Raw genomic sequence first — 25,580 nt, forward strand, 5'->3', positions numbered from 1 at the left:
AATGAAAAGACACTCACCAAACTTTTACTAACACGAAATTAACAGAAAGAGCCCAAAGGGTGGCGCTAAAGAGCTGTGAAAATCAACGTAATACGTCACTACGTTCATAATGTGCCGTGTGTATGCAAGACAAGTTTGGGCCAACGCCCTTCAGACAAAATTCCACGGTTTTGTTGGCCAACAATCCGATCGTGTGTACGAGGCTTAAGTGTGTTTTAGGTAGGATAAAAAAAGGCAAAATGCGCAGTATTATTTCTGGGCTGTATTACGGGTACAAACATCAACTAACATAATACACATATGTGGCATCGCTGCGATCATCAGGAGCAGGAGAATTTATTTTGGGTTGTTTTTTGGTGGTAGGTTATTGTAGAAGCAAGAAATATACAGCTACATTATTTAAAAATGATTTTTTTTTTTACTATTTTGAGCCAGTTTTCCTTTGATAATAAAATATAAAGATAAACACTCCTACTGCCACATCCATAAAGTTAAATTGACAAAAGAAAAAAAAGGGGGCTGATAAAAAAATCAGGAGTTTTCCATTACTATTTACCACCAAATGAACACCCAATTTGTCCTGAAAATACACAAGAACAAAAAACCCGTTAAATGGGACTTTGTAGGGCATCCACAGCTACTATGGTAGTTGTGGATGCCCTACAAAGTACCATTTAGAGGGTTTTTTGTTTTTGTGTATTATGTTAGGGATGCAGGCCTCCCACTTCTCCCCTTAGCAACTAACCTCCTAATTTGTCCAGAAAAAAACAAGGTATAATCAACCCGGATGCACAAAGTTGTTGTAATGATATGTACGGTTTTACTAACACATGTCAACGTTGCAAAATTGGGCTTAGGCATTTAGATTTGTTTTACCCTTAGGCATGAAGGGGTTAAAAGTGGTACAGAATATACTTTTACAATGAGGGATGTTAGGCTAGAGAACCCATTTTTATCCTCCTTTGGAAATCGAAACAAGGTATTGTGCGGCTATTTATCGTATCTGGTAAAGTACCATGCGGGGACTGGCTTTACACAAACACTGTAAATTTACTCTTTATAGCCCAACTCTGGGCAGAATCAAATGTATTTATTTATGTATATATGTATTTATTTATTACAGGTACTTGTATTTTTATACCTTGCTTTCATGTTTAAGAATTCCTGCTGCCCTGGGGGACTTTGCGTGCACCAGATTTCTTTTCCCCTTTGGGCCTGACCACCACAGGACCCCATCACCTGGGTTGCTTTTTAAAGGGGTTGTAAAGGTAATTTTTTTATTTTTTAAAAATAACAAACATGTTATACTTACCTTCACTGTGCAGCTCGTTCTGCACAGAGTGGCCCCGAACCTGGTTTTCTGGGGTCCCTCGGCGGCTGTTTCAGCTCCTCCCCGCAAGAACTAACCACCTCAATGCGAGCTCCCTCGCATGGTGGTTAGTTGTTGCGGGCGCGCTCCCGTGATACAGCTGGCGGCTATAGCCGCGCGCTGTATCACTCGGCCCCGCCCCCCCAGCGCGCCACGTCATTGGATGTGATTGACAGCAGCGCGAGCCAATGGCTGCGCTGCTTCCAATCCATCCACTGTAGCCAATCAGCGGCCAGGCTGAGCAGCGGAATGGATGTCGGGAACGAGCAGCCGACTTTCGAGGGGTCAGGTAAGTAAAACGGGGGGGCTGGGGGCGGCGGTATTGTCAGTAGTTTTTTCACCTTAATGCATAGAATGCATTAAGGTGAAAAAATTTTTACCTTTACAACCCCTTTAACCACTTGACCTCTGGAAGGTTTTACCCCTTCCATGACCAGGGCATTTTTTGCTATTCAGCATTGTGCTACTTTAACTGGCTATTGCTCGGTCATGCAATACTGTATGCAAATGAAATTTATATTATTTGTTTTTACACAAATAGATATTTCCTTTGGGGGTATTTAATTTAATTTGGGGATTTTTTATTTTTTGCTATATAAACGGGAACCCCCCCCCCCCCCCCCAAATTTTGAATTTTTTTACTTTCTGTTATGAAACATATCCAATAAAATCAAATTTCTTCATAAATTTAGGCCAAAATGTATTCTGTTACATGTCTTTGGTAAAAAATCCTAAAAGGTGTATGTTAATTGGTTTGTGTGAAAGTTATAGCGTCTACAAACTATGGTCACCAAATGACTGGTGTCGCTGTGATCAGGGCTACTGACTGGTGATAGTAAGTTAAAATATATTTTTTTAAACTTTTATTAACTTTATTTTCTATTTTTTTAACATTGTCTTTCTTTTTTTACTATTTGATTTTCTACATACTTTCATCAGAGTAGTTCAATGTCACCGTAGTGACACTGTACTACTCTGGGAAGGGTTGATCTTTTTTCTTTATACTTCATAACAGCAGTGATTACAAGTGATCTGGGTTTGGCTACAGCTAATCACAAGATTGCTGTCCCAGGTACCATGTGATAGCTGTGGACTAATCACAGCATCACAATAAAGTTGTGTTGTTACTGAGATCATGTGATAACACAGTGATCATGTGACATCCTGGCCACCCAAAGCCTTCGGTGATCTGCAATCCACTGTGTCCAGCGCACACATTGGTCCTGGAAGCATCTAGCTGCACGACCCAAGGGGCGCGCCATTGCACATGTGCCAGGCGATGTACAGGTACATCACTTGGCCTACAGCTGTTTCCCAACCACAGTAAAACTACTGTGGGTGGGCGAGGAGTGGTTAATCTCTTATGGGCTGATGGTCATGTATCTTTCACTGACACTTCAGTTTCAATCTGTGCCCCTGAAAAAGAGTAAAACTCGAAATGTGTCAGAATTTGTGAATGTGATTAAGACGATTGAACTATGTACATTTATATATTCATATTCAGGAGAGTATGAGTTTTTGATTTATGTCCAGCCTCTTAGGGATGCACAGATACCATGTTTTTCATAGCGAGTACAAGTACCGATACATTTATTTTAGTACTCACCGATACCAATTACCGATACCTGCGGGCAACTGTTTTGTTTACACTTCAGCTCTCAGTAATGGTATAAATAAAGAATTAAAATGTTATTTACAAATTTCATCAATTTTTTTTCTTATTTTTGCAAATTTTTCAATGTGAAGAGTGTAAATATATGTTACTCGTGGAAAAATATTAACGAACAAAGCAAACAAATACAAAAAAAAAGTTTTAATTATTAATAGTTTATAAAATAGAAGTGAACAAAAAAAAATCAGCAGGAAAATAATATCCAAATGGAGAAGGAGAATAAGGTTAATAAGGGGTTAAACAAAGGAACATTTAATCTAAAAAAAAAAAAAAAAAAAACTTTTTTTTTTTTTAATTGACAGGTTGCTTTAAACCGACTTCATCTGCAGATCGAAGTTCATTCCTTTTGATCTGTAGATGAAAAAACAGTAGGATATAAAATTAAACAATGGGGTTGATTTACTGAAGGCAAATCCACTCTGCACTACAAGTGCATTTGGAAGTGCAGTCGCTGTAGATCTGAGGGGAAGATCTGAAATGAGGGGAAGCTCTGCTGATTTTATCATCCAATCATGTGGAAGCTAAAATGATGATTTTTATTTTCCTTGTATGACCCCCTCAGATCTACAGCGACTGCACTTCCAAGTGCACTTGTAGTGCAAAGTGAATTTGCCTTTAGTAAATAACCCCCAATGTTTCTTTTTATCATTCTCTTTTAGCGGCTGAGCAATGATGTTGATGAACATGGTTCGGCTGCTTTTTATTTATTTTTTTGACCCTCCAATTGCTTGGACTTTGTTTTTACACTTCAGCTGTCAAACGGGAGCCCCACTGACAGATGAATGAGTCATTGGTTGTTAAGGAAGCGGCAGCCCCCTGCTCCTTAACAACCGGTAATTTCTGTTTTTTTTTTTTTGTTTGTTTGTTTACATTTCAGCTGTCAGTGGGGGAATCCCGCTGACAGTTGAAAGAACCGAGCCTGAAAGTATCGGTTACAGGTATCGGAGCATTTGCACAGGTAACAATACTCGTGCAAATGCTTAGTATCGGCAGCAATACCGGTATCTGTGCAACCCTACAGCCTATATTTGATTTTATTTATGCATTTTAATGTTACCACAATAAAGATGTAAAGTACTTTTATCTTCATGGTTATTTTGTGAAATTGGGTGCCTTTCAAGTCCCGCAGACCCACAAGATTTTGTTTTGTATATACGTTGTAGCACAGAGCACAAAATGTATTTTAATTATTTTCATTTAGCTAGCAGTAGCCCACGGGCCTCATTCTTTGGGCCGTTGAAAGCTTGCATAGAGCATGCCATAAATTAGTTGTAAAAGGATGTAAGTCATTTTCTAGCGCATTCTCGAATGCTGCCAGGAATCTTTAGCTGTAACCTGTTTACACAGTTTGCCCGTAGTTGAAATTTATTAACTGCATTCAGAGAAGCGTTGCAGTGGGCAGTCAAATGTGGAGCTAGTGAAGGGCAGGCAGATGTTTATGCAGGTGGTGGTCAATGAACATGGCAGGAGCCCGAGTCATTTCAGCTCTTCTCCTGCCGCTCTCTCTTTTGTTTATCTTTGTACAAGCAACATTAGCTCCAAGGGACCAACTTATTCACAACTACCTAAAATAATGACTCTTTGATTGCAGTCAACCTAAAGTGGCTCAAGGACTTATTAGCATGTACGGACCTATGTAAATCATTATTATTATATTTTATTATGCAAAAGGTACACTTGATTGATTTAATGCACATGTCCCGCAGGGGGTCATTGGAGACTTGTGCTGGGTAAGTGGACGTACGGATTAAAAGCCTCGGTTCGAACATTTAAACAGATCTAATTAACGTCATCATTTTTTTTTTTTTCGTTCCAAAGTGTAATTTGGAAACAATCAACCAAAATGTAATCGTCGGCTTGAATCTTCCTGCTAACGGCTCCCCTCTTCAGGATATTCTGGTACATCCCTGTGTGACTTCCATTGACTCTTCCATGCTAATCTCGAGCAGCGTGGCGGCTACTGATGACTCGGCATTCAATGGGCCATACAAATTTCCATTCATTCCACCCTTTGATTGGTTCCAATTGTGCTACTACACATCACAGGTAAACAGAATTGATTTTAATTTGCTGCATATTGTGTTTCTTCTACAAATGTGTTTTTATTCCAAGATAATGATATACTGCATTTTCTGATATGTGCTAGCAAAATACAGTTCAGGTTTATTTAGTTTCTTTAGGCAACCCTTTCTTTATTACCTAGTTTCTTAACCTATGGGTCACAACCCAACTTGGGTCCTGGACCTGTTTTGTATGGGTCGTGACCCGATATCAGCAACAGTTGCATATAAACCTACACGTCATAGTAGTAGATCTGGGTTCTTTGACAGCCTGCTGTAATGTCCAACTTAGGAGCTTACAAAGGGGGATGGTGATCAGTGTAAGAGGTGTGCATGGGGACACAGGTGAACAATGTAATAGGGGAGCAGAGAGGGCACATGTGATTATTGTAAGAGGGGGAGCAGATGATCAGTGTGTTGGGGGTGTGGGGGGGACACAGGTGTTTAGTGCAATAGGGGTATGAGGGGACACAGGTGATCAGTGTAATAGAAGTGTGGGGAGAATACAGGTGGTCAGTGTAATAGGGAAGTGGGGGAATTCAGGTGATCAGTGTAAGATTGTTACACGGGAACACAGGTGATCAGTGTAATAGAAGTTTGGGGGAGAATACAGGTGGTCAGTGTAATAGGGAAGTGGGGGAATTCAGGTGATCAATGTATTAGAGGTGTGAGAGGACACAGGTGATCAGTGTAATAGGGGTGCAGGGGAATGCAGGTGATCAGTGTAAGAGGGGTTCACTGGAACACAGGTGATCAGTGTAATAGCGGTGTGGGGGAATACAGGTGATCAGTGTAATAGGGGAGTGAGGAGACACTGGTGATTAGTGTAATAGGAAAGCGGGGGAATATAGGTGATCAGTGTAATAGGGGAGTGAGGAGACACTGGTGGTCAGTGTAATAGGGGTGTGAGGGGACACAGGTGATTAGTGTAATAGGGAAGCGGGGGAATATAGGTGATCAGTGTATTAGGGGTGTGGTAGGAAACGGGATCAGTGTAATAGGGGTGTGAGGGAACACAGGTGATCAGTGTAATAGGGTTGTGAGAGGACACAGGTGATCAGTGTAAGAGGGATGTGGGGGGATACAGGTGATCAGTGATAGAAGTGTACATAAGAACAAAGGTGATCAGTGTAATAGGGGTGTGGGGCATATAGGTGATCAGTGAAAGTAAGGTACATGGGAACACAGGTGATCAGTGTAATAGGGATGTGGGAGGATACAGGTGATCAATGTAAGAAGGGTGCACAGGAACACAGGTGATCAGTGTAAGATGGGTTTGGGGGGGACCCATGTACAGTAATAGGGGTGCAGGGGCTTCCTTTGCTGTTCACGGCAATCAATCAAATTCTACTGTTCATTTTCCAAGCTCCCCTAGAAACACAAAAGGAAGAAGCTGATTGAATGAAAAAAGTAATACAGACACTACTTTTGTAGGAGGCATGTACATGAGGCACAATGTCCTACTTTATCAGATCAGATGTTCAGCAAAAATAAAATTCTTATTGGCTGTAGTTAAGGCAGAACTCCAGTCAAATATAGGAAAATAATAGACCAATAAAAGATTAAATGAAAAAAACAGCTTTGTTTGCAATACTCACCTTTAGTATAAAGCTCTCATCTTCTTTTCTGCCACTAGGTGTCCTCCGGATTAAATGACAGTCAGCATTATTTAGCCTATTTCCTTTGAGCTCAGGCAGTCATGGAACTGTCCCCCAGCTGTGAGTGAACAGGGAAGGAGAAGCAGCACAGCCTGACTGGCTCATTAAACTGCTTCTCCCTCTTCCACTCTTGGCTCTGAAGTTTAAGTCAAATTCATATACTTACACTTCTTGCATTAAGAAAAATTATTTGATGGTGTTCAATGAAATCTGTCATTGGTGCTTTCTACCTTTTTAAGTAGTCCAACATTACATACTTTGTTATGGTAAAGTCTGTTTTTAGTATCATCAACCTTATATGTGTTGGCAAGAGACTGTTGAGTAGCAGAAAATGAAGTAGATGGCCGCACACTCTGCTGAAATGTAGGAACTTTATTGATCCATATCAAAAATATGTCTAAAAGCAAAAAGCACAGAGAGTAGGTATACAGATAGGAGAAATGTTAATGCGTTTCACGCCCAACAGCGCTTATTCATAACATAGCATATTCTATGAATGAGCGCTATTGGGCGTGAAACGCGTTAACATTCCACCTATCTGTATTCCTGCTCTCTGTGCTGTATGGATCAATAAAGTTCCTAAATTGTAGCGGAGTGTGTGGCCATCTACTTCACTGTCTACTGTTTCTGGAGGCGAGCCAGGTGAGCATCTTTGCATTGGAAACTGTATGTGGATCCTGTTTGCACTTACTTTGAGAGGTGTCTTTTCTATTTATTAGATTGTTAAGTACATAAGGTACTTTTTAACATCTCCAAATGAGGGGGTGATATCCATTTCTTAAGGTCAACCATATGACTTTCAAGGGATAGACGTACATACTGCATTTTTTGGAGGTCTTGCCTGATAAGGGCGACCTCTTCTTTCTCTCTATTCATAGGTTCCTTTCATTTTTCCAGTGAACCACTACATTTATGTACCGCAAGTAAGACCTTTGTAAGTATAAGCTGGTTGTCAGCATTAGAGAATGGAGAATGGAGATGAGGGCGGGGAAGCCCAAGTGTCAGATTGTAGAACAGACCTTAGATATTATGTTTTAGCTGATTTACTTCCTATACTGTATGCTTAGATAACAGTTCAGAGGTATTCACATATCCAAACATTTTCTTTTTTTGAATTTTAGGTGCCAGTGCCTCCAATATTGGGTTTCTATCAGATGACCGAAGAGGGGCACCAGGTACAGATATCGGTTAAACTGAAGCTTCATGAGAGTATAAGAAATGTATTTGATTACTGCGAAGCTAAAATTCCCTTTTTCAACAAGTAAGATATTGTAGTTTTTCCTACGTATGGCATTTAGAACCTCAGGTATAATGTTTCTTATAAAACTATGACTTTGTTAAGGGGGTCCATAGACAGACATGTATCTCCCTGAAGCAACAGTCAATGAGACAGCTGCCTGTGTGCACAAGACCACTGGCATCAGCCATAATCGTCTCCCAAATTCAGCCAGCAGATAGATATTGTACATGTGTGTGTTTATTTCCCTTTTTCTCCATGGAAGAGGAAACTGATATCGGTCAGTTAAAAGATATTTTCCAGCATGTTGGCATTTCTTTTATGCGATTGTAGTCCTTCCCACAATCAAAAGCCCTTATTAAAAAGGATCTGAAATGCTGAGGCTCTGTAAAAAAGGAAGCAGAGAGCAAGGTACTATTCACCAATATTGCCTATGATCTCTCAGAAGCTGATCTTTTCATCATCGACTTACCATTCCTTGGAGCTGCCCCTCTGATGATCTGATGGCTGGTGGGGTAATATTTAAAGGTTAAGTTCACTTTTTAAGGGAAAAAAATGCAGGTAAAAAAATGTGTATTTACTATTTTTTTTTTCTAGGAGCCTGGAAAGCATTGCGCCAGTGATCAGCAGATTGCTGATACCATGCAGGTCCCCTGCAGACTGTCAGTGTGAGCTGTCTGTCTGTACATCGTACATCATACGGGCAGGCAGTTTCACACTGACAGGAAGAATCAATGAACTACCACAGTGCTGTAGTAGTTCATTGAGAACTACAAGCCAGCAGACGCAAAGGATGTTGGTACTTGTAGTTCATTTATTCACAGAACTCTTAATAGTGTGAATAAATGACATGGCCGTGTGGGTGAAGCTCCACACGGCTGCGCTCTTTTCAAAAAGTAACAGCTGGCATGCTGTCACAGGGAGAGGGCAGTGGGGAGCGGCTGCAGCGTGAGAACATGTTACATGTTCCACCCTAAAAATGGGTTGAACATGTAACATGTTCCCAAAAGTGAACTTATCCTTTAAGAAGCAGAAAAGGAGAAGAGGAGAAAGCATTGATCCACAGAATACATTAAGAATAAGCAGGGAGATACATGTAGTGCAGGTCCTGAGGTACAGATTCCTCTCCAGCAAGGAGAACAGTTGGCAGCACAGTAGTGGCACCAAATCCCCTGAGACTAGCTGTGCCTTTTATGCAACAGATATACAGCTATGGGGCTGTAGGCACAGTCATGTGCCAGGAAATGCACTTTTATTTTTCTTCATAATGTAGATTTTCCAGGAAAGTTTGCATATAAACTGAGAAAAAGACCAAGTTGTCTACTCTGCCATTTTTAACAATAGGGGTCTTGTTTGTGTTTTTTAAACTTTTTTGTCTGAGTATAGACTTATGTTTATCCTAAACATGTTTACATTTATTTATGGTTGATTAATTCACTATTGGTGCTTGAAGTCTGTTCCAAGCATTCAATACCTTTTTAGTAAAATAGTAGTTTTAATTTTATGTTTGACCTTTTCTTCTTCTAGGGGGGTACTGCTTATGCACTGCTAACATTTGTTGATACTTACAATAGCTTATGAAATCTTAACTATTTTGTTTCAGGTCCTCTTTAATGCAACACTAAGAGCCCTTTCACACTGGGGCGGTTTGCAGGCGTTATTGCGCTAAAAATACCGCCTGCAAACCGACCCAAAACAGCTGCTACTGTTTGTTCAGTGTGAAAGCCCGAGGGCTTTCACACTGAAGTGGTGTGCTGGCAGGAGAAGAAAAAAACTCCTGCAAGCCACATCTTTGGAGCGGTAAAGGAGCGGTGTATTCACCGCTCCTTCACTGCTCCTGCCCATTGAAATCAATGGGGCAGCGCGGCCATACCGCGGCAATACCGCTATAGCCGTGGTATGTGAGCGGTTTTAACCCTTTTTCGGCCGCCAGCGGGGGTTAAAACCGCACCGCTAGCGGCCGAATACCACCGCAAAAACACCGGTAAAGCAGCGCTAAAAATAGCGCTGTTTTACCGCCGACGCCCCCACCGCCCCAGTGTGAAAGGGGCCTTAAGCCTTAGTGTGTAAGCCTCAGTGTGAAAGTAGCCTAAGGGGGTGCTTTTTTTTGCAAGCATTGCTCTTAATGGCTGCTTTGCTTGTTTATATCAGGCTGTGTTTGGAAAGCCTTCCACCTAAACAACAATAATGAATGTTTAGCATCCTTGTCATGCAAAATCTTATTCAAGTCATCATTTTTTTATATTTTCACACCATAAAGTGTTGGGAAATTGTTCAAAATAACTGTGGGAAGAGTGCACAGGTGTTGTTGGAAACAGTCATTTCATAGTTTGTCTTTTATTTTCTATACCTAGCTGAAAGCTATGGTTGTTTGGTTGCCATGGGTCTATGTTTCACTTCCTTCATTTTTTTCAGAATACCCTGTTATTTAAACACTAATTGTACCAGTTGTGGTCAAAATAATATTTATAGTAATGGTTGACGCCACTATTAGTATCATTTATCATGCAAAATATCCTGCCATCAATGTAACTATGTAAGGTAAATGTATTTTCATGGTTTTCTTTTTTTTTTTTTTTCTTCCATGCTCGTTTCATTTTTGGTGTTTTTAATAACAGAGGCCAGATTAAGCATTTTGAACACAAAGCTAGTCATGGACAGCTTGAATTATCAAAGGAGAAAAGTCGTCTTATCTGGGTGATAGGTACGTTATGTTACTATAACCATATATTTGCATTTATAGGACATATACAGTACATTAAAAAAGAAAAAAATTATGTTGCTCCTCTCTGTGAACTGGGTCTTCTTGACAGAGACTCTTCAACATAATGGTCTGGGTCAGCGGATGATGCACTGGATTCATGGTATTTACTCCCGTCCTTTCGCTCAGGTAAAAGTGAATGGCCTTCTTTCCCCATCCTTCGGGATCACTAATGGGACACGCTAGGGGTGTCCCCTCTCCCCTCTGATATTTATCTTAACTCTTGAGCCCTTTTTACATTAAGTCAGAAACAATCCAGATTTCACCAGCCTTCATTTAGATGCAGCTTTGTCCCCTAAGATTGCGGCTTACATCAACAACTTACTGTTCTTTTTGTCTAATCCCTTGGTCTCTCTCCCGAACCTGCTCTTAGAATTGCAGACCTATGAGGAATTATTCTTTTTTCTGACCAATTATTATAAATCAGAAGCATTGAATGTATCAATGGCAGGCTCGATAACTACTCTTCTTAGGACTGTTTTCCCCTTCAAATGGGCCACCTCATACATAAAATACTTGGACATCTTTCTACCGAGTAGGGTGGAAGACATTTTTCTACTTAATTTTCCTCCCCTTCTGATGCCTATTAAGAAGGACCTTATATTGTGGCAGAACAGTCTGTTCTTCTGGTTTGGATGGTGCAATATAATCAAGATGAATATTATGCCTCGTTTGCTCTCCCATTTCCAAGCCATCCCAATACATATCCCGGGCCCCTTCCTGCAGGCAATCAACTGGGCTTTTGTTACTTTCCTTTGGGCCCAGAAGCCTCCTCGCCTTGCACAGTCGATAATGCGATTGCCAAAATTGTTAGAGAGTATGGCTTGACCAGATGCTACCCTTTATCACATAGCATGTCATCTGACTAGAGTGCTGGATTGGTGCCACCATGGACCTCTTAAACAGTGGGTACAGGTGGAATAGACCCTTTCATGGATTCGCTGGAATCGGTATTGTGGTGTCAAATGGATCTGCCCACTCAGGTCCTCGTTCACACTACAGTGGGGGAAACCTGGCGGGTTTGCTCTAAGGCATTCCAGGATTTCTCTCTTGCTCTGAGCCCTTCTCCACTTACCCCCATAGTCAGCAACCCTGCCTTCAGCCCCAGCCCGCATGACTCTAGATTCCAAGACTTTAAATCTGCTGGGTCGTTTTAGGCCCGGCATTTTATTGTAAACGAACGATGGGTTACTAGACAGGAAATCATATGCGGAGCTATCTTTCTGTCAAAAATTACAGCTGGCCCACTTTATTGGCTCTCTGCCCTCCCCAGATGTCTTCAGGAGATTCCTCACTACATTCGAGCTCCTATGCCTAGAGCAATCTCCATTGCGCAGTGCGGTTCGATTGTTGATATCTCCACCGCCTGACTTCAGGCCTCCCTATATCAACAGGTGGGAATGAGACCTGGGGTTACACTACGTGGAAAAACAGGTGGAGAGAATTCTGTTTTCTTACAAAACCTCTATTTGTTCTAAACACCAGGAATCCGGGTTCAAAGTGTTGACCCTGTGGTAACATATATCGGTTGAGATCCAAAGAATGTTCACTCAGTGCTCAGATCTTTGTTGAGGTGTGGAGAGGACTCAGGTTCTCATCTGAACATTTTCTGGTCTTGCTGCCTTTTGTCATACTGGACAAAGGTCCAACGTATCACCTAAAAATTCACTGACCGTGAGCTACCGAAAAACCCTGCATTTTTCTTTCTGCACCACCACCGGTTCTCAAGTAAGGTCTACAGGCGATCCATTTTACCTATGCTACTTACAGCGGAAAAAGAGTTGTATCCCCCTTTTTTGGAAGCAGACACAGCTGCCTTTCATAGCTGTTTGGTTGAAAAAAGTATCTGAATACAATGAGATGGAAGACCTAGTGGCCACGGAGGAAGGCCTTCGGGAGAAATTCCTTAAAAAATGGTTCTACTGGCATTATTTTGTCTATTCTGAGGCGGTATGTCTGGCTCCCCTCCCAAACATAATTTTGCACGACCCTTGGGTCATTCCTTTTCTTCTTCTTTATCATACCAGTGTCTACCGTGTAAAATGCCACGCGGGGTACAGGGACTTCCTAATTCCTGGTATTCCGGGTAACTTGTGCATACACTTATCTGCCTCTTATGTATGCAGTACATAAGAGGCAGATAATAGGCTTTAGATGTGTTGAATTCCCAATGTCAATGTTTTACTCCAGAATTACTGGACCTGCGGTTTCTGTACTTCACAGCGTGATGTCTTGAAATAAGGTATTGGAAAAAAGTACCAAACTGAAGAGTAAAAAATTCTACTGCAGTCATTTAGTCTGGGTGATAGGTACTTACTGAGACAAGTCCCGAAGAGTTACTCGAGGGGGAGTCCGTCGGAGCCGGGGGCTTTGGATGTGGGAAGTAGGGACAGAGCCTCTGCAATGCATTCAACGGTTATGGGTGCTTCCAGTTGAGCAGTTTGTGATGGCGAGAGTGTGGGGAATTCTATGGCTTGTAGGAATTCTATAAGCTCAGCTTGGGTACGGTGGGAAGTGGAGGTGTATAGTCTTGAATAAAAGGACCTGAACTCTTCAGCGACCTGATCGGGGTCTGTAATTTTGACCCCGGAGGCCGTCTGAAGGGAGACCACCACCGGGGATTTATGTTCGAGGTGAGCCATATAGGCAAGGAGCCTACCAGCTCTCTCGCCGTGTTCATAAACACGTTGCTTGCTAAAGAAAATGCCCTGTTTGGCCTTTTCAAAGTGTAGTTGGTTTGTGAGTTTGGACTGTTTGTGTACCAGAGAGGCGTTTGCAGCCGAGGGGTTGTTCTGGAAAGCCTGCTCTAAAGTATGGAGATGTTCCTCCGCCTGGCATATAAGTTGTTTGGATGTGGCCTTGTGCCGGTTAATTCGCGTGGAGAGAACCATGCGAGCGTGCATCTTAAAAGCCTCCCATGTGGATCCAGTCAGGGCAGTGCCATCGTTCGTGCAAAAATAATGTTCCCACTCGCGCTGGAGACCGTCCAAATCGGGAAGGATGGTGAGCCAAAACGGGTTCAGCCTCCAGACCCGAGTGATAGAAGGAGATGGCATCCGCAGCCTGATCCAATAGGGAGAGTGGTCGGATAGCACCCTGGCATCAAATCCCGCCTCAGTCAAATGAAGGAGGAGGGAAGGAGTAAGAAATATGTAATCTATGCGGGACATTGATGATCTGGAGGGGGTGAAGCATGAGAAGCGTTGTTGTGTTGGGTGTAAATGTCTCCAGGTGTCTGTAAGGGCAAATTCTGTGAGAAATTTCCCAAACCTGGTGGTATGAGTGGTAGGAGGTGTAGGGTTAGCTAGACTTATCCTATCAAGGTGTGGAGTTATAACTGCATTGAAGTCCCCTGTCCAGATCGCAGGCACCGAAGGGTATTGAGCCATAAAATCTACGCCCAGCTGTAGCAATGCGAACTGGAATGGGGAAGGGATGTAGAAGGCCAGGAGTAGGAATTCCAACCCCCCCACAGTAACGTGTAGAAACAATGAACGACCCTGGGGATCAGACTGCAAGCTATGAAGCTGAAATTGCACTGTTTTAGCAACAAGCATCGCAATCCCACGGGAGTTGGAAGTGTGGGGGGCATGGTACATCCAGCCCACCCACGGTTTTTTAAGGCACATTTGTTTCTGGCCTGTGAGGTGGGTTTCAACAAGGATGGAGATTTCTGCTCGCTGTGATTTTAAGTGTGAAAGAACCGCAGTCCGTTTGGCTCTATCACCTAGGCCCCGGACATTCCAGGTTAGTATTTTAAACGTGGTCATAGCATTGTGGTGAAGGTAGGAAGCTGCAGTCTGGTTCCAAGGGGGTCGCAAAAGGTGCACAGCACAACAAACCTTATAAAACAATAGTTAGTCATATATACATGAGTGCAGGGCACCTCTGGAGCACACAGAGCAGCAGAGGAGCTCCACATCTGTGACCATGGGGCCTCCACATGGAAATGGCTATCTCCCCTTGCCCACGAGCATGGGGGGAGGGTCTCGCCAATCGTTACTAACATCAACCGCAACAGGTCTTCAAAGTTATACATGTCATTTGTCAATATGGACTTAAGTTTGAACAGAAAGAAAAAAAATAAAACATGAATATGAACAAAACAAACCAAAACTGAGTCTGCATATACTCTGATCCAGCAGGGCAGAAGTAACTCACTGCTCTCCCACGAAACTAGGGAGGCAGAGGCTGGACAGGGAAACATTCGTAAGGAGGTGGAAAACAATGGTGGCAAGTGTACCACAGTCCTGATGCGACCAGCAAGGTCGGAGGGGGGTGAACAAACTGAAGAGCGCACGGTGGTGCGGGGGATGCTATCCAGCTCTCGGGTGTCGGGTGCATGTGCACCGCTCGAGACCAGCAAATTGAGCTTAATGGGGGATAGGGCAATATCTGGCTATGTAGTACTAGGGATTGCAATAGGGGAGTTCAAGCCCATACCAAGCGTGTAAAGTAGTGCGGGACATTACTCACAGTTCCTGGAGGTGGCAAGGTATGGCAGATGTGCGATGTGGGAGATGTGTACAGCGCCATGTCCGAATGCAAATAGTCAGTGAATTTAATGCAGTTCACTTGGGGTTGTTTAAGCCGGGGTTGTTTAAGCCGGGTCCATGTAGGGTTCGCCGCGATGCTCCAGCCAGGAGAGGAGAGCTTGAGGGTCTTCAAAAAATTGGGCTTTACCTTCGTGTGTCACACAGAGACGCGCGGGGAAGAGCATCGCATATTTAATGTGGTGTATGCAAAGTTGATGTTTCACCTCGGTAAAGCGCGCCCTTTTCTTCTGCACCTCAGCAGAGAAATCCGGGTATACCGCCACAGTGACATTTCGCAGGGGGATGTTGCCTCTTTCACGGGTAAGCCGAAGCACCGTGTCCCGGTCACGATAGTTTAGTAGCTTTGCTATAAATGTTCTTAGTGGGGCTCTTGCAGGTGGGGGCCTTGCCGCCAGACGGTGAGCGCGCTCAACCACAAATGTGGAGGAGAAGGCCTCCCTGCCGAAAGTTTTAATAAGGAGGTTTTCCAGGAAAGTAGGGGGGTCGGCGCCTTCAGACTTCTCTGGTAACCCCACAAAACGGAGATTGCATCTCCTGAGGCGGTTCTCCATCTCATCCTGCTTAGAGAGAACCATACTGAGCTGATGCTGCAATTGTTCGGTGGAGATTTGAAGGGGGTGCAGGTCGTCCTCCACGTGTCCAACCCGGCGTTCCGTTTCGGTCACACGATCCCACAGTTTTTGGATGTCCTGACGGATTAGGGAGATGTCGATTTTCACCTCCTCAATCCTGGAGGTAAGTGTAGACTGGCAGAGGGCGATAGCTTCCAGGACTTTAGCAGTGTCACTAGATGTATGTTCGTCGGGAGCAGGAGACTGAGCGGCGCCATCTTCTTCCCCCGGGTCCCGCTCGTCATGGCGGTATTGAGCTAGCCTGGCCGCAGTGCCGGTTCTTTTAGGAGACATGCCCAAGTGAAGTTAGATAAGCAGGGCAGGAGGAATGAGCCGTTTGTGGAGGATAAATCCCTCTAGGATTGATATATAGTATAAGTCCAGAGCGGAGCTCTCACAGCACACGTCTCACTCCATGCAGCTCCAGACCACGCCGGAAATGGCTGTTCTTAAGAGCTGTAATTCCTAAACCCTTCCTCCAATTTGGATGTACATACCCTCAAATTAAACCTGAGAGTGTGCACTTTCAGCCCATATCCATCCAGAGTAAGAGTGATAACACCAAATTTAACACACCTGCTCCCTATTCACACCTGAGACCTTGTAACACTAACGAGTCACATGACACCGGGGAGGTAAAATGGCTAAATGGGCCCAATTTGGACATTTTCACTTAGGGGTGTACTTAGACATTAATGGCTGTGTGTTGAGTTATTTTGAGGGGACAGCAAATTGACACTGTTATACAAGCTGTATACTCACTACTTTACATTGTAGCAAAGTGTCATTTCTATTTACAAAATTCTATTCTATTTGTAAATCCTAATTACAAAAATGTGAGGGGTGTACTCACTTTTGTGAGATACTGTGTGTGTGTGTATATATATATATATATATATATATATATATATTTTCACCGTTATTTATACCCGATATATGCTTGGACATATCATACAAATTGTCATAGCTTATCTACACCTATTGTGATATGTAGAGGATTTTGATTGCCTATGATTGATGTACATTTATTTTAAGAAATTATTTGACAATACAATTTTATTATTTGATACACACATAAGGGGATAGGAGCAGCAACATATATTTGTTTTTTTTTAGCTCTCATTGACTAACATTGGATTTTTACATGTCACGCGACTTGGGGTCTCACAAGTCGGATCCTAAGTCGTTGCAGTGTGAACCAAGCCTAAATGTACATGAAGCCATGGCCAATGTCTTTTTCAGGACAAAAGTTTCCAAAATCTCTAGAAATTTCTCTTACGGGAACTGTGACATTCAACTCAGAACAGCATCCCAATGACCCTGTGGACTCAGTCTGCGTTGGGAATACAGCCTATGTTAAAGTAAGTAGGTACAGTTAAGCATTGTCCTGTGTGAAGTATAAAGATACATTTTAGTTACCCGTCCAGTGCTGGGATTGGGATTTTTTTAATGTTATCTTAATCTTAGTAGGGTGTCTGTCACTGTCGCATCTTGCTTAAACTGGGGTTTTCCATTTTTTTATTTGATTTTATTTATTTTTACAATTCTCTTGTTCACAATTCTCCTTAATTCTCCGTAACCACTGGAGCTCACAAACTAATATCTCTTCCACAAGGGCTTCAGTTAATAAAGAAACCCCTTACCCCCAATCCCTTCAAATGACATTGACATGGATTACAATAGTCACAGAGAAGCTACTTTATCTGCTTATTTGCATTGTCTATACTGGCATGGTCTGCCCCATCAGACATCAATTGCCCACAAGTGCATTTTAAATTAAGAAGGGAAAGACAGTTGCCAGTGTTGACCAGTTGTGCTATTCTTCTGGTTTTACTGCAGGAGCATGAAAGTTGTAGCTGGGCTTCTGGATATCCACTGGGCCCTAGGCTTTGGCAGAAGTCATAGGCCTGCAATCTGCTTTCAGGAGAAAATGTAATCATGTTGTAGAAACTTTATTAGGAATAACAAAACAATGATGGCATTGCCCAGCATTTTCACAGAAGTCTTGTTTTTATCATTTATTATTTTAGCTTCTTTTTAGAATCCCTGACTACAGCCTCACAGGATGTTACACAGACCAGCATTCTGTCCAAGTCTTTTCATCTGCAAAGCCAAAAATTATAACATGTAAGAGACTTATTATGATTTCTCTATGCATTTCAATTCTTGATCTTAGTGTGAATTGTTTATTAAAACTGCATACTTTACAGTACAAAAGCCAAATAATATAAATTGGACTTACTGTATTTGCTTTTAGCTGATGTTTGTTTCTGAGGCCACTGTGCCGCTGAAGTGACCCAGTCAATGGGTCAACAAAATGACACAATCGCTACCTTTTAAAGAAAGCAGCTTTATACATATCTGTCTGTTGGTTGCAAAATTTCCCTTTGTAGTAGAACCCCCTGTGCTGATCCAGCTCCACACCTCTGGGTATGTAGAATAGCGTGTCCCTATTGTGTACTGTAGGGGTCAGCAAGGGTACAGTGATTTACTTTCTGCTGGTCAGAGGGGGAATCACAGCAGTCAACAGGGGGACCCACTATTTAGTCAGCCAGTATTAGCTATTGGGCCGACCAGTATGTATGTAAATGCCTTCTTTTCAAGATAATGCCTGTACACTTTTTTGACCCCCTTACAGAGTTGATTTAATGTAGGATTTGATGTATTATTTTTTTTATTTACTGTATATACAATATAATGAAAAAAATAAACAGTTAATATTTACAGAAGATTCTAAGAGCACTCTGGGTTAGATAAAGTGACAGTACAGCAGTACCTGCCTGCCTGCCTTTTGAGCTTGATCTATTTAACTGTAAACCCCAGATGGAGCCATTCAATAAGGGTTAAGATATCTGGGGTGTGAACGTTTCAGCATGAGCTATTGAGCTCTGTAGCCAATAGACTTTTTACAAGGGGAACATAGGAATGCATGTGAAAAGGAGCTGGATAGGAGAGGAATTATTTTAAATGTTTCACTCATTTTAATATTAAAATGAAATTTTCACATTCATCACAAATCTGTATACATTATATATGGTTAGTGTGTGTGTGTGTGTATAGAGATAGATAGATAGATAGATAGATAGATAGATAGATAGATAGATAGATAGATAGATAGATAGATAGATAGATAGATAGATAGATAGATAGATAGATACACACACACATACATATATATATATATATATATATATACAGTATCTCACAAAAGTGAGTACATCTCTCACATTTTTGTAAACATTTTATTATATCTTTTCATGTGACAGCACTGAAGAAATTACACTTTGCTACAATGTAAAGTAGTGAGTGTACAGCTTGTATAACAGTGTAAATTTGCTGTCCCCTCAAAATAACTCAACACACAGCCATTGATGTCTAAACCGCTGGCAACAAAAGTGAGTACACCCCTAAGGGAAAATGTCCAAATTGGGCCAAATTAGCCATTTTCCCTGCCCGGTGTCATGTGACTCGTTAGTGTTACAAGGTCTCAGGTGTAAATGGGGACCAGGTGTGTTAAATTTGGTGTTATCGCTCTCATTCTCTCATACTGGTCACTGGAAGTTAAACATGGCACCTCATGGCCAGAAGAACTCTCTGAGGATCTGAAAAAAAGAATTTTTGCTCTACATAAAGATGGCCTAGGCTACAAGAAGATTCCCAAGACCCCGAAACTGAGCCGCAGCACGGTGACCAAGACGATACAGCGGTTTAACAGGACAGGTCCCACTCAGAACACTCCTCACCATGGTCGACCAAAGAAGTTGAGTGCATGTGCTCAGCGTCATATCCAGAGGTTGTCTTTTGGAAATAGACATATGAGTGCTGCCAGCTTTGCTGCAGAGGTTGAAGGGGTGGGGGGTCAGCCTGTCACTGCTCAGACCATATGCTGCACACTGCATCAAATTGGTCTGCATGGCTGTCATCCCAGAGGGAAGCCTCTTCTAAAGATGATGCACAGAAAAGTCCGCAAACAGTTTGCTGAAGACAAGCAGACTAAGGACATGGATTACTGGAACCATGTCCTGTGGTCTGATGAGACCAAGATAAACTTATTTGGTTCAGATGGTGTCAAGCGTCTGTGGCGGCAACCAGGTGAGGAGTACAAAGACAAGTATGTCTTGCCTACAGTCAAGCATGGTGGTGGGAGTGTCATGGTCTGGGGCTGCATGAGTGCTGCCGGGACTGGGGAGCTACAGTTCATTGAGGGAACCATGAATGCCAACATGTGACATACTGAAGCAGAGCATGATCCCCTCCCTCCTGATACTGGGCTGCAGGGCAGTATTCCAACATGATAACGACCCCAAACACACCTCCAAGACGACCACTGCCTTGCTAAAGAAGCTGAGGGTAAATTTGATGGATTGGCCAAGCATGTATCCAGACCTAAACCTGATTGAGCATCTGTTGGGCATCCTCAAACGGGAGCTGGAGGAGCGCAGGGTCTTTAACATCCACCAGCTCTGTGATGTCATCATGGAGGAGTGGAAGAGGACTCCGGTGGCAACCTGTGAAGCTCTGGTGAACTCCATGCCCAAGACGGTTAAGGCAGTGCTGGAAAATAATGATGGCCACACAAAATATTGATACTTTGGGCCCAATTTGGATATTTTCACTTAGGGGTGTACTCACTTTTGTTGCCAGTGGTTTAGACATTAATGGCTGTGTGTTGAGTTATTTTGAAGGGACAGCAAATTGACACTGTTATACAAGCTGTACACTCACTACTTTACATTGTAGCAAAGTGTCATTTCATCAGTGTTATCACATGAAAAGATATAATAAAATATTTACAAAAATGTGAGGGGTGTACTCACTTTTGTAAGATACTGTGTGTGTGTGTGTGTGTGTATGTATATATATATATATATATATATATATTGTAATGTTTGGGGTATTTAGCTCAAGCGATAAATGCGTTTTTAGTGCAGTGAGTCCACCTCAGACAGGCATTATAGTTAAGGGCCTGGTAGCCCACGTTTATTAAACCGAAAAAACAAAAGCAAAAAGGTCCATTCAGGATTCCCACGCAGGGGTTTAACTTCATTAAGCACTCCAAAAAAATAAGGAAAACATACCAAGCCACCTGGCTCTCTTGTCAGCAGTTCCTCTGCTTGCTCTCAACAGATTTGCCAATTCTTTACAGCCCCCTGGACTCACTGGCTTCCTCAGTCTCCCCGACTCTCAAGGCTGGCCAGCCTTTCCCAGTCCCTGGGCAAAGAATCCCCTTTACATAGGCTGCAGACTCCCACAGGGCAGACCACTCTCCAGACACAGGTCTGTCTTCACACAGCAGTAGCAACAAGCTACACACACTCCACCTTCCTCCTCCCTCTGCTCTCACTAGCCCCTCGTTATATGGACTGTGTGCACCTGGGCACACAACCTGCTGGCTCTCCATAAGACATGGACACAGGGTTAGAGATCCCATCCCTTTTCCCAGTGACAGGGACTATTACAATATATATATATATATATATATATATATATATATATATATATATATATATATATATATATATATATATATATATATATATATATATATATATATATATATATACACACAATCACCTGCCACTTTATTAGGTACACCTGTTCAATTGCTTGGTAACACAAATTGCTAATCAGTCAATCACAGTGCATTTAGGCATCTAGACATGGCGAAGACGACTTGCTGAAGTTTAAACCGAGCATCAGAATAGGGAAGAAAGGGGATTTTTAGTGACTTTGAACATGGCATAGTTGTTGGTGCCAGACGGGCTGGTCTGAGTATTTCAAAAACTGCTGATCCACTGGGATTTTCACACACAGCCATCTCTAGGGTTTACAGAGAATGGTTCGAAAAAGAGAAAATATCCAGTGAGTGGCAGTTGTGTGGAGGAAAATGCCTTGTTGATGTCAGAGGTTAGAGGACAATGAGCGGACTGGTTCAAGATGACAGAAGGGCAACTGTAACTTAACCACTCGTTACAACCAAGATATGCAGAATACCATCTCTGAAAGTACAATACATCGAACCTTGAAGCATATGGGCTACAGCAGTAGAAGACCACACCGGGTGCCACTTCTGTCAGCTAAGAACAGGAAACTGAGGCTACAATTCGCACAAGCTCACCAAAATTAAACAATAGAAGATTGGAAAAACGCTGCCTGGTCTGATGAGGCTCGATTTCAGCTGCAAAATTCAGATGGTAGGGTCAGAATTTGGCGTAAATAACATGAAAGCATGGATCCATCCTGCCTTGTGTCAACAGTTCAGGCTGGTGGTGGTGATGTAACGGTGTGGGGGAAATTTTCTTGGCACACTTTGGGACCCTTAGTACCAATTGAGCATCATTTAAACACCACAGCCTACCTAAGTATTGTTGCTGACCATGTCCATCCCTTTATGACTACAGTGTGCTCATCTTCTGATGACTACTTCCAGCAGGATAATGCACCATGTCACAAAGCTCAAATCATCTCAAACTGGTTTCTTGAACATAACAATGGGTTCACTGTACTCCAATGGCCTCCACAGTCACCAGGTCTCAATCCAATAGAGCACCTTTGGGATGTGGTGGAACTGGAAATTTCGCATTAAGGATGTGCAGCCAACAAATCTGCAGTAACTGTGTGATGCTATCATGTCAATATAGACCAAAACCTCCGAGGGATGTTTCCAACACCTTGTTAAATCTATGCCAAGAAGAATAAAGGCAGTTCTGAAGGTAAAAGGAGGTCATACCCAGTACTAGCAAGGTGTACCTAATAAAGTGGACGGTTAGTACATATAGTTGTAGAGTATGGTATAGCGTATAGAGTTGTAGGTTAATTATTTATTGCACTGATTGTAGCAATGTTGGGAGCAGCACATGTGTTATAAAGACGGAGTTTGAAAGTCACTTGACTCTATGTGGGAGGTTGAAATGGATTTACACATTGTACTTGGTACTCCAGTCCAGAAACTACTGTCTAATCTTGTTTGACATCTTCTGTTTCAGCTCGTGAATTGATCTCTTCAGAATATTATATATGGAATTCCAAAGCACCAGCACCAGTTTTGTGCCGATCCTTTTTTGATTGATTGTTCTCTGCTGTATTTGTAAATAACTAAACTGTCCAATAAAATACACTTTATCTTGTATTTTGGTGTCCTATTAGTTTACTTATTTTTTTCTTCTTTTAGAAAAACAGTAAATGAATGTTTGAAGGGGTTTAAAGGAGAAAGATAGTTGAATAAAGGTTATCAGTTGAGAAAAATGGTGTATATATATATATATACAGTATAATATTGAGCATGTAAAACGACTTTGACTTAAACATGATGCCATGTATGTGTAGGCTAACCATTTATGCATGGCTTCCACCTTCCAGGTATCTTTTTCGTAGCATCTTTGAACTTTGGTTTGGAATGAGAATTAGTCCACACAATGACTATGTAGACTACACAGATAATGAATTGAAGCGTTTTGTGTGTATACACATTGTCTGTGACCACAAAAGTTACAAATTAGAGAAAGTATATTGTTGGCTGCTAAACGATTTTGTGGATTCCCTGCCATAATTTGTCAGGTTCTGTTTTCATCCAGCTAAGTAGTTCTCTCTATTCTTGTTGCATTAACCAAACTGAAACCACTTTCGGTGTATAGACTTGAGACCATCTCTAGGACCAATGATGTTCCTGAAGGACCTTCATAACTATTGGGTGATTGGGTAGCATCTGCTTAACATTCTGTGTTTGTGTTGGTCATTTAAATATTAAAAAATCCAATGTGAACTGGGGGATGTCCAGACAAAATGTATCCTTCCTGACTCTTAAATGATCGACAGTCACGTAACTAAATACATTTTATGGTGCTATGATCAACTTGACTAGCAAACCATAGCTTGACATTTATAAATAAATCAAAGACAGCAGCATAGTCATTTTAGTAAAATGTTCCATAAAAGACCACAGAAACAAGGTAAGTTTCTTTGTTTATTGTGTAGGTTTGGTTCCTTAGAAATAGATAATTTTTTCATTGTGGCATAGCCATATCCTAGGTGATAAAAGGAAATTCGCCCTTGTGAACTTTGAATTGTAATTATCTAGATATTCAGCAGGTAGTGAGCTGCTTTTGCCTTTGGTGTCTCTCCAGGTTTTTTTTTTAGATGGCAACCTGCTAGAGTTCTGAGACCGTTTTCACAATGGCATTCTTCAACAAATTTACCAGCTGTGTCGGAAGGCTCTGATGGATTGTTCACAGCCACAGATTTAATTTAAAACACAGCTAGTTGGACCTCACTACTAACAAACCCAATGGGTCCCACACGTTTTTTAATCAAAACACAATGTGCATTGCGAATGCCATGAAACAGTTTTTGTCCCACATGGGGCATCTTAGTTTCCGGTACACAGTCGGAACAAATGTCTGGTGCCATCTTCAGGATATTCTACTTTTCTTCTGTCTGCAGGACAATACAAAAAAAACTTTTTTTCATCCATTGTCCCTGTCACCCCACTGAAAAAGCTTTTGATTTTGTCTCAAAATCTGTCACTTTAAGATACATTTTTGAAGACAAGGTCTGTTTCCCCAGTTTGGTACATGACCTGTTTAATGTCCTCTCTGTGTCTGGGAACTCCTTAGTGTAATTAGCGACCTTTGAACTCGACAGCTAATCCCGAGCTAGTTTGTATTCCTTGCTCATCTTTAAGACCAGACCTTTCTTTTCTTCCGCGACCACTTCCACAATTAAAGAAGAAACAGCTGCATTTCAAAGGGATTCCAATTCCAAAACGCTTAATCGTGATTGACAAGTTCTTATACTAAGCTATACGAAAATAAAGAGAGTCCTTTCTTGGGTTAAAACTTCAATCATTTTCTATAAAATTATCTCAATATGGATTTTATTAATTTTCTTTGATAAAGATTCTTTGCATACATTTAACTTGAAAGATGCTTTGAGTCTTCAGTATGCCTAAGAGTTTCCTTTGAAGGCCTGAATGGTGTCAGGCTTTCATTTGTATCAGGAAATATTGATAGCGCAATGAAACCTGTATATTGGTGTTTAAGGAGAGACAAGGGGACTTTGAAGACTGCTGTTTAAGCAGGTGCATTGACATGCACACATTAGTTTAACAAGTTGGTTTAACAGCTGGTCAGTCAAGTGGATGATGTTGTATGTAAACTATCGACAGTACCCTATGTATTTCTAATTAATAAGGGCTTCTAAAGGTGAAGTATATATTCCTTTTACATAACTTGAGGACAGTTGCCCTTTGATATACCTGTCATCAAAAGGTCCCCCCTTTCATAGTAGCACTGTGTAGTAGTATGCTCACCTATGTCCATACTATCCCCATGTAATAATGCTACAGTCTAGTGTCAAGCCAGCCACCATATACTGTATATACTCGAGTATAAGCCAAGTTTTTTAGCACATTTTTTTGTGCTGAAAGTGCCCCCCTCGGCTTATACTCGAGTCAAGCACTTTTCTGCAGCAAAAAATGTCAATTCCTGAACTGACTTTGGAGCCCTGGATCTCGGTGCTAGGAACCCCAAATTTGGTGTGCAAACCCAGTGGAACTAGTACCATAACATATCCAAGGCTGGGGTTCCTAGCACCAAGTGGCCCCGAGATATGGGGCCCCAAATTCGGTTCAGAAAATGTCATTCTCTGCTGCAGAAAAG

At 41.9% G+C, this 25,580-nt stretch overlaps 1 protein-coding gene across 4 annotated transcripts in view; it reads left to right on the forward strand.

Annotated features, from left to right (window-relative positions):
• AP5M1 (adaptor related protein complex 5 subunit mu 1) overlaps positions 1-23,053 on the forward strand; it is a 41,048-nt gene extending 17,995 nt beyond the window's left edge. For 3 of the 4 annotated variants that reach the window (XM_073610781.1, XM_073610783.1, XM_073610782.1), the window contains exons 4-9: positions 4,860-5,087; positions 7,881-8,020; positions 10,615-10,700; positions 17,167-17,285; positions 17,955-18,051; positions 22,911-23,053. In XM_073610781.1, coding sequence (XP_073466882.1) covers positions 4,860-5,087; positions 7,881-8,020; positions 10,615-10,700; positions 17,167-17,285; positions 17,955-18,051; positions 22,911-22,993 — 753 coding nt within the window. In that variant the 3' untranslated portion in view covers positions 22,994-23,053. The remainder of the gene's footprint in view (positions 1-4,859; positions 5,088-7,880; positions 8,021-10,614; positions 10,701-17,166; positions 17,286-17,954; positions 18,052-22,910) is intronic. The other variant, XM_073610784.1, reaches the window with a different exon arrangement.
• Positions 23,054-25,580: the final 2,527 nt, after the last annotated feature.

Source organism: Aquarana catesbeiana, linkage group LG13 (genome assembly GCF_042186555.1).
Source record: "Aquarana catesbeiana isolate 2022-GZ linkage group LG13, ASM4218655v1, whole genome shotgun sequence".
Lineage (NCBI taxonomy): Eukaryota > Metazoa > Chordata > Amphibia > Anura > Ranidae > Aquarana > Aquarana catesbeiana.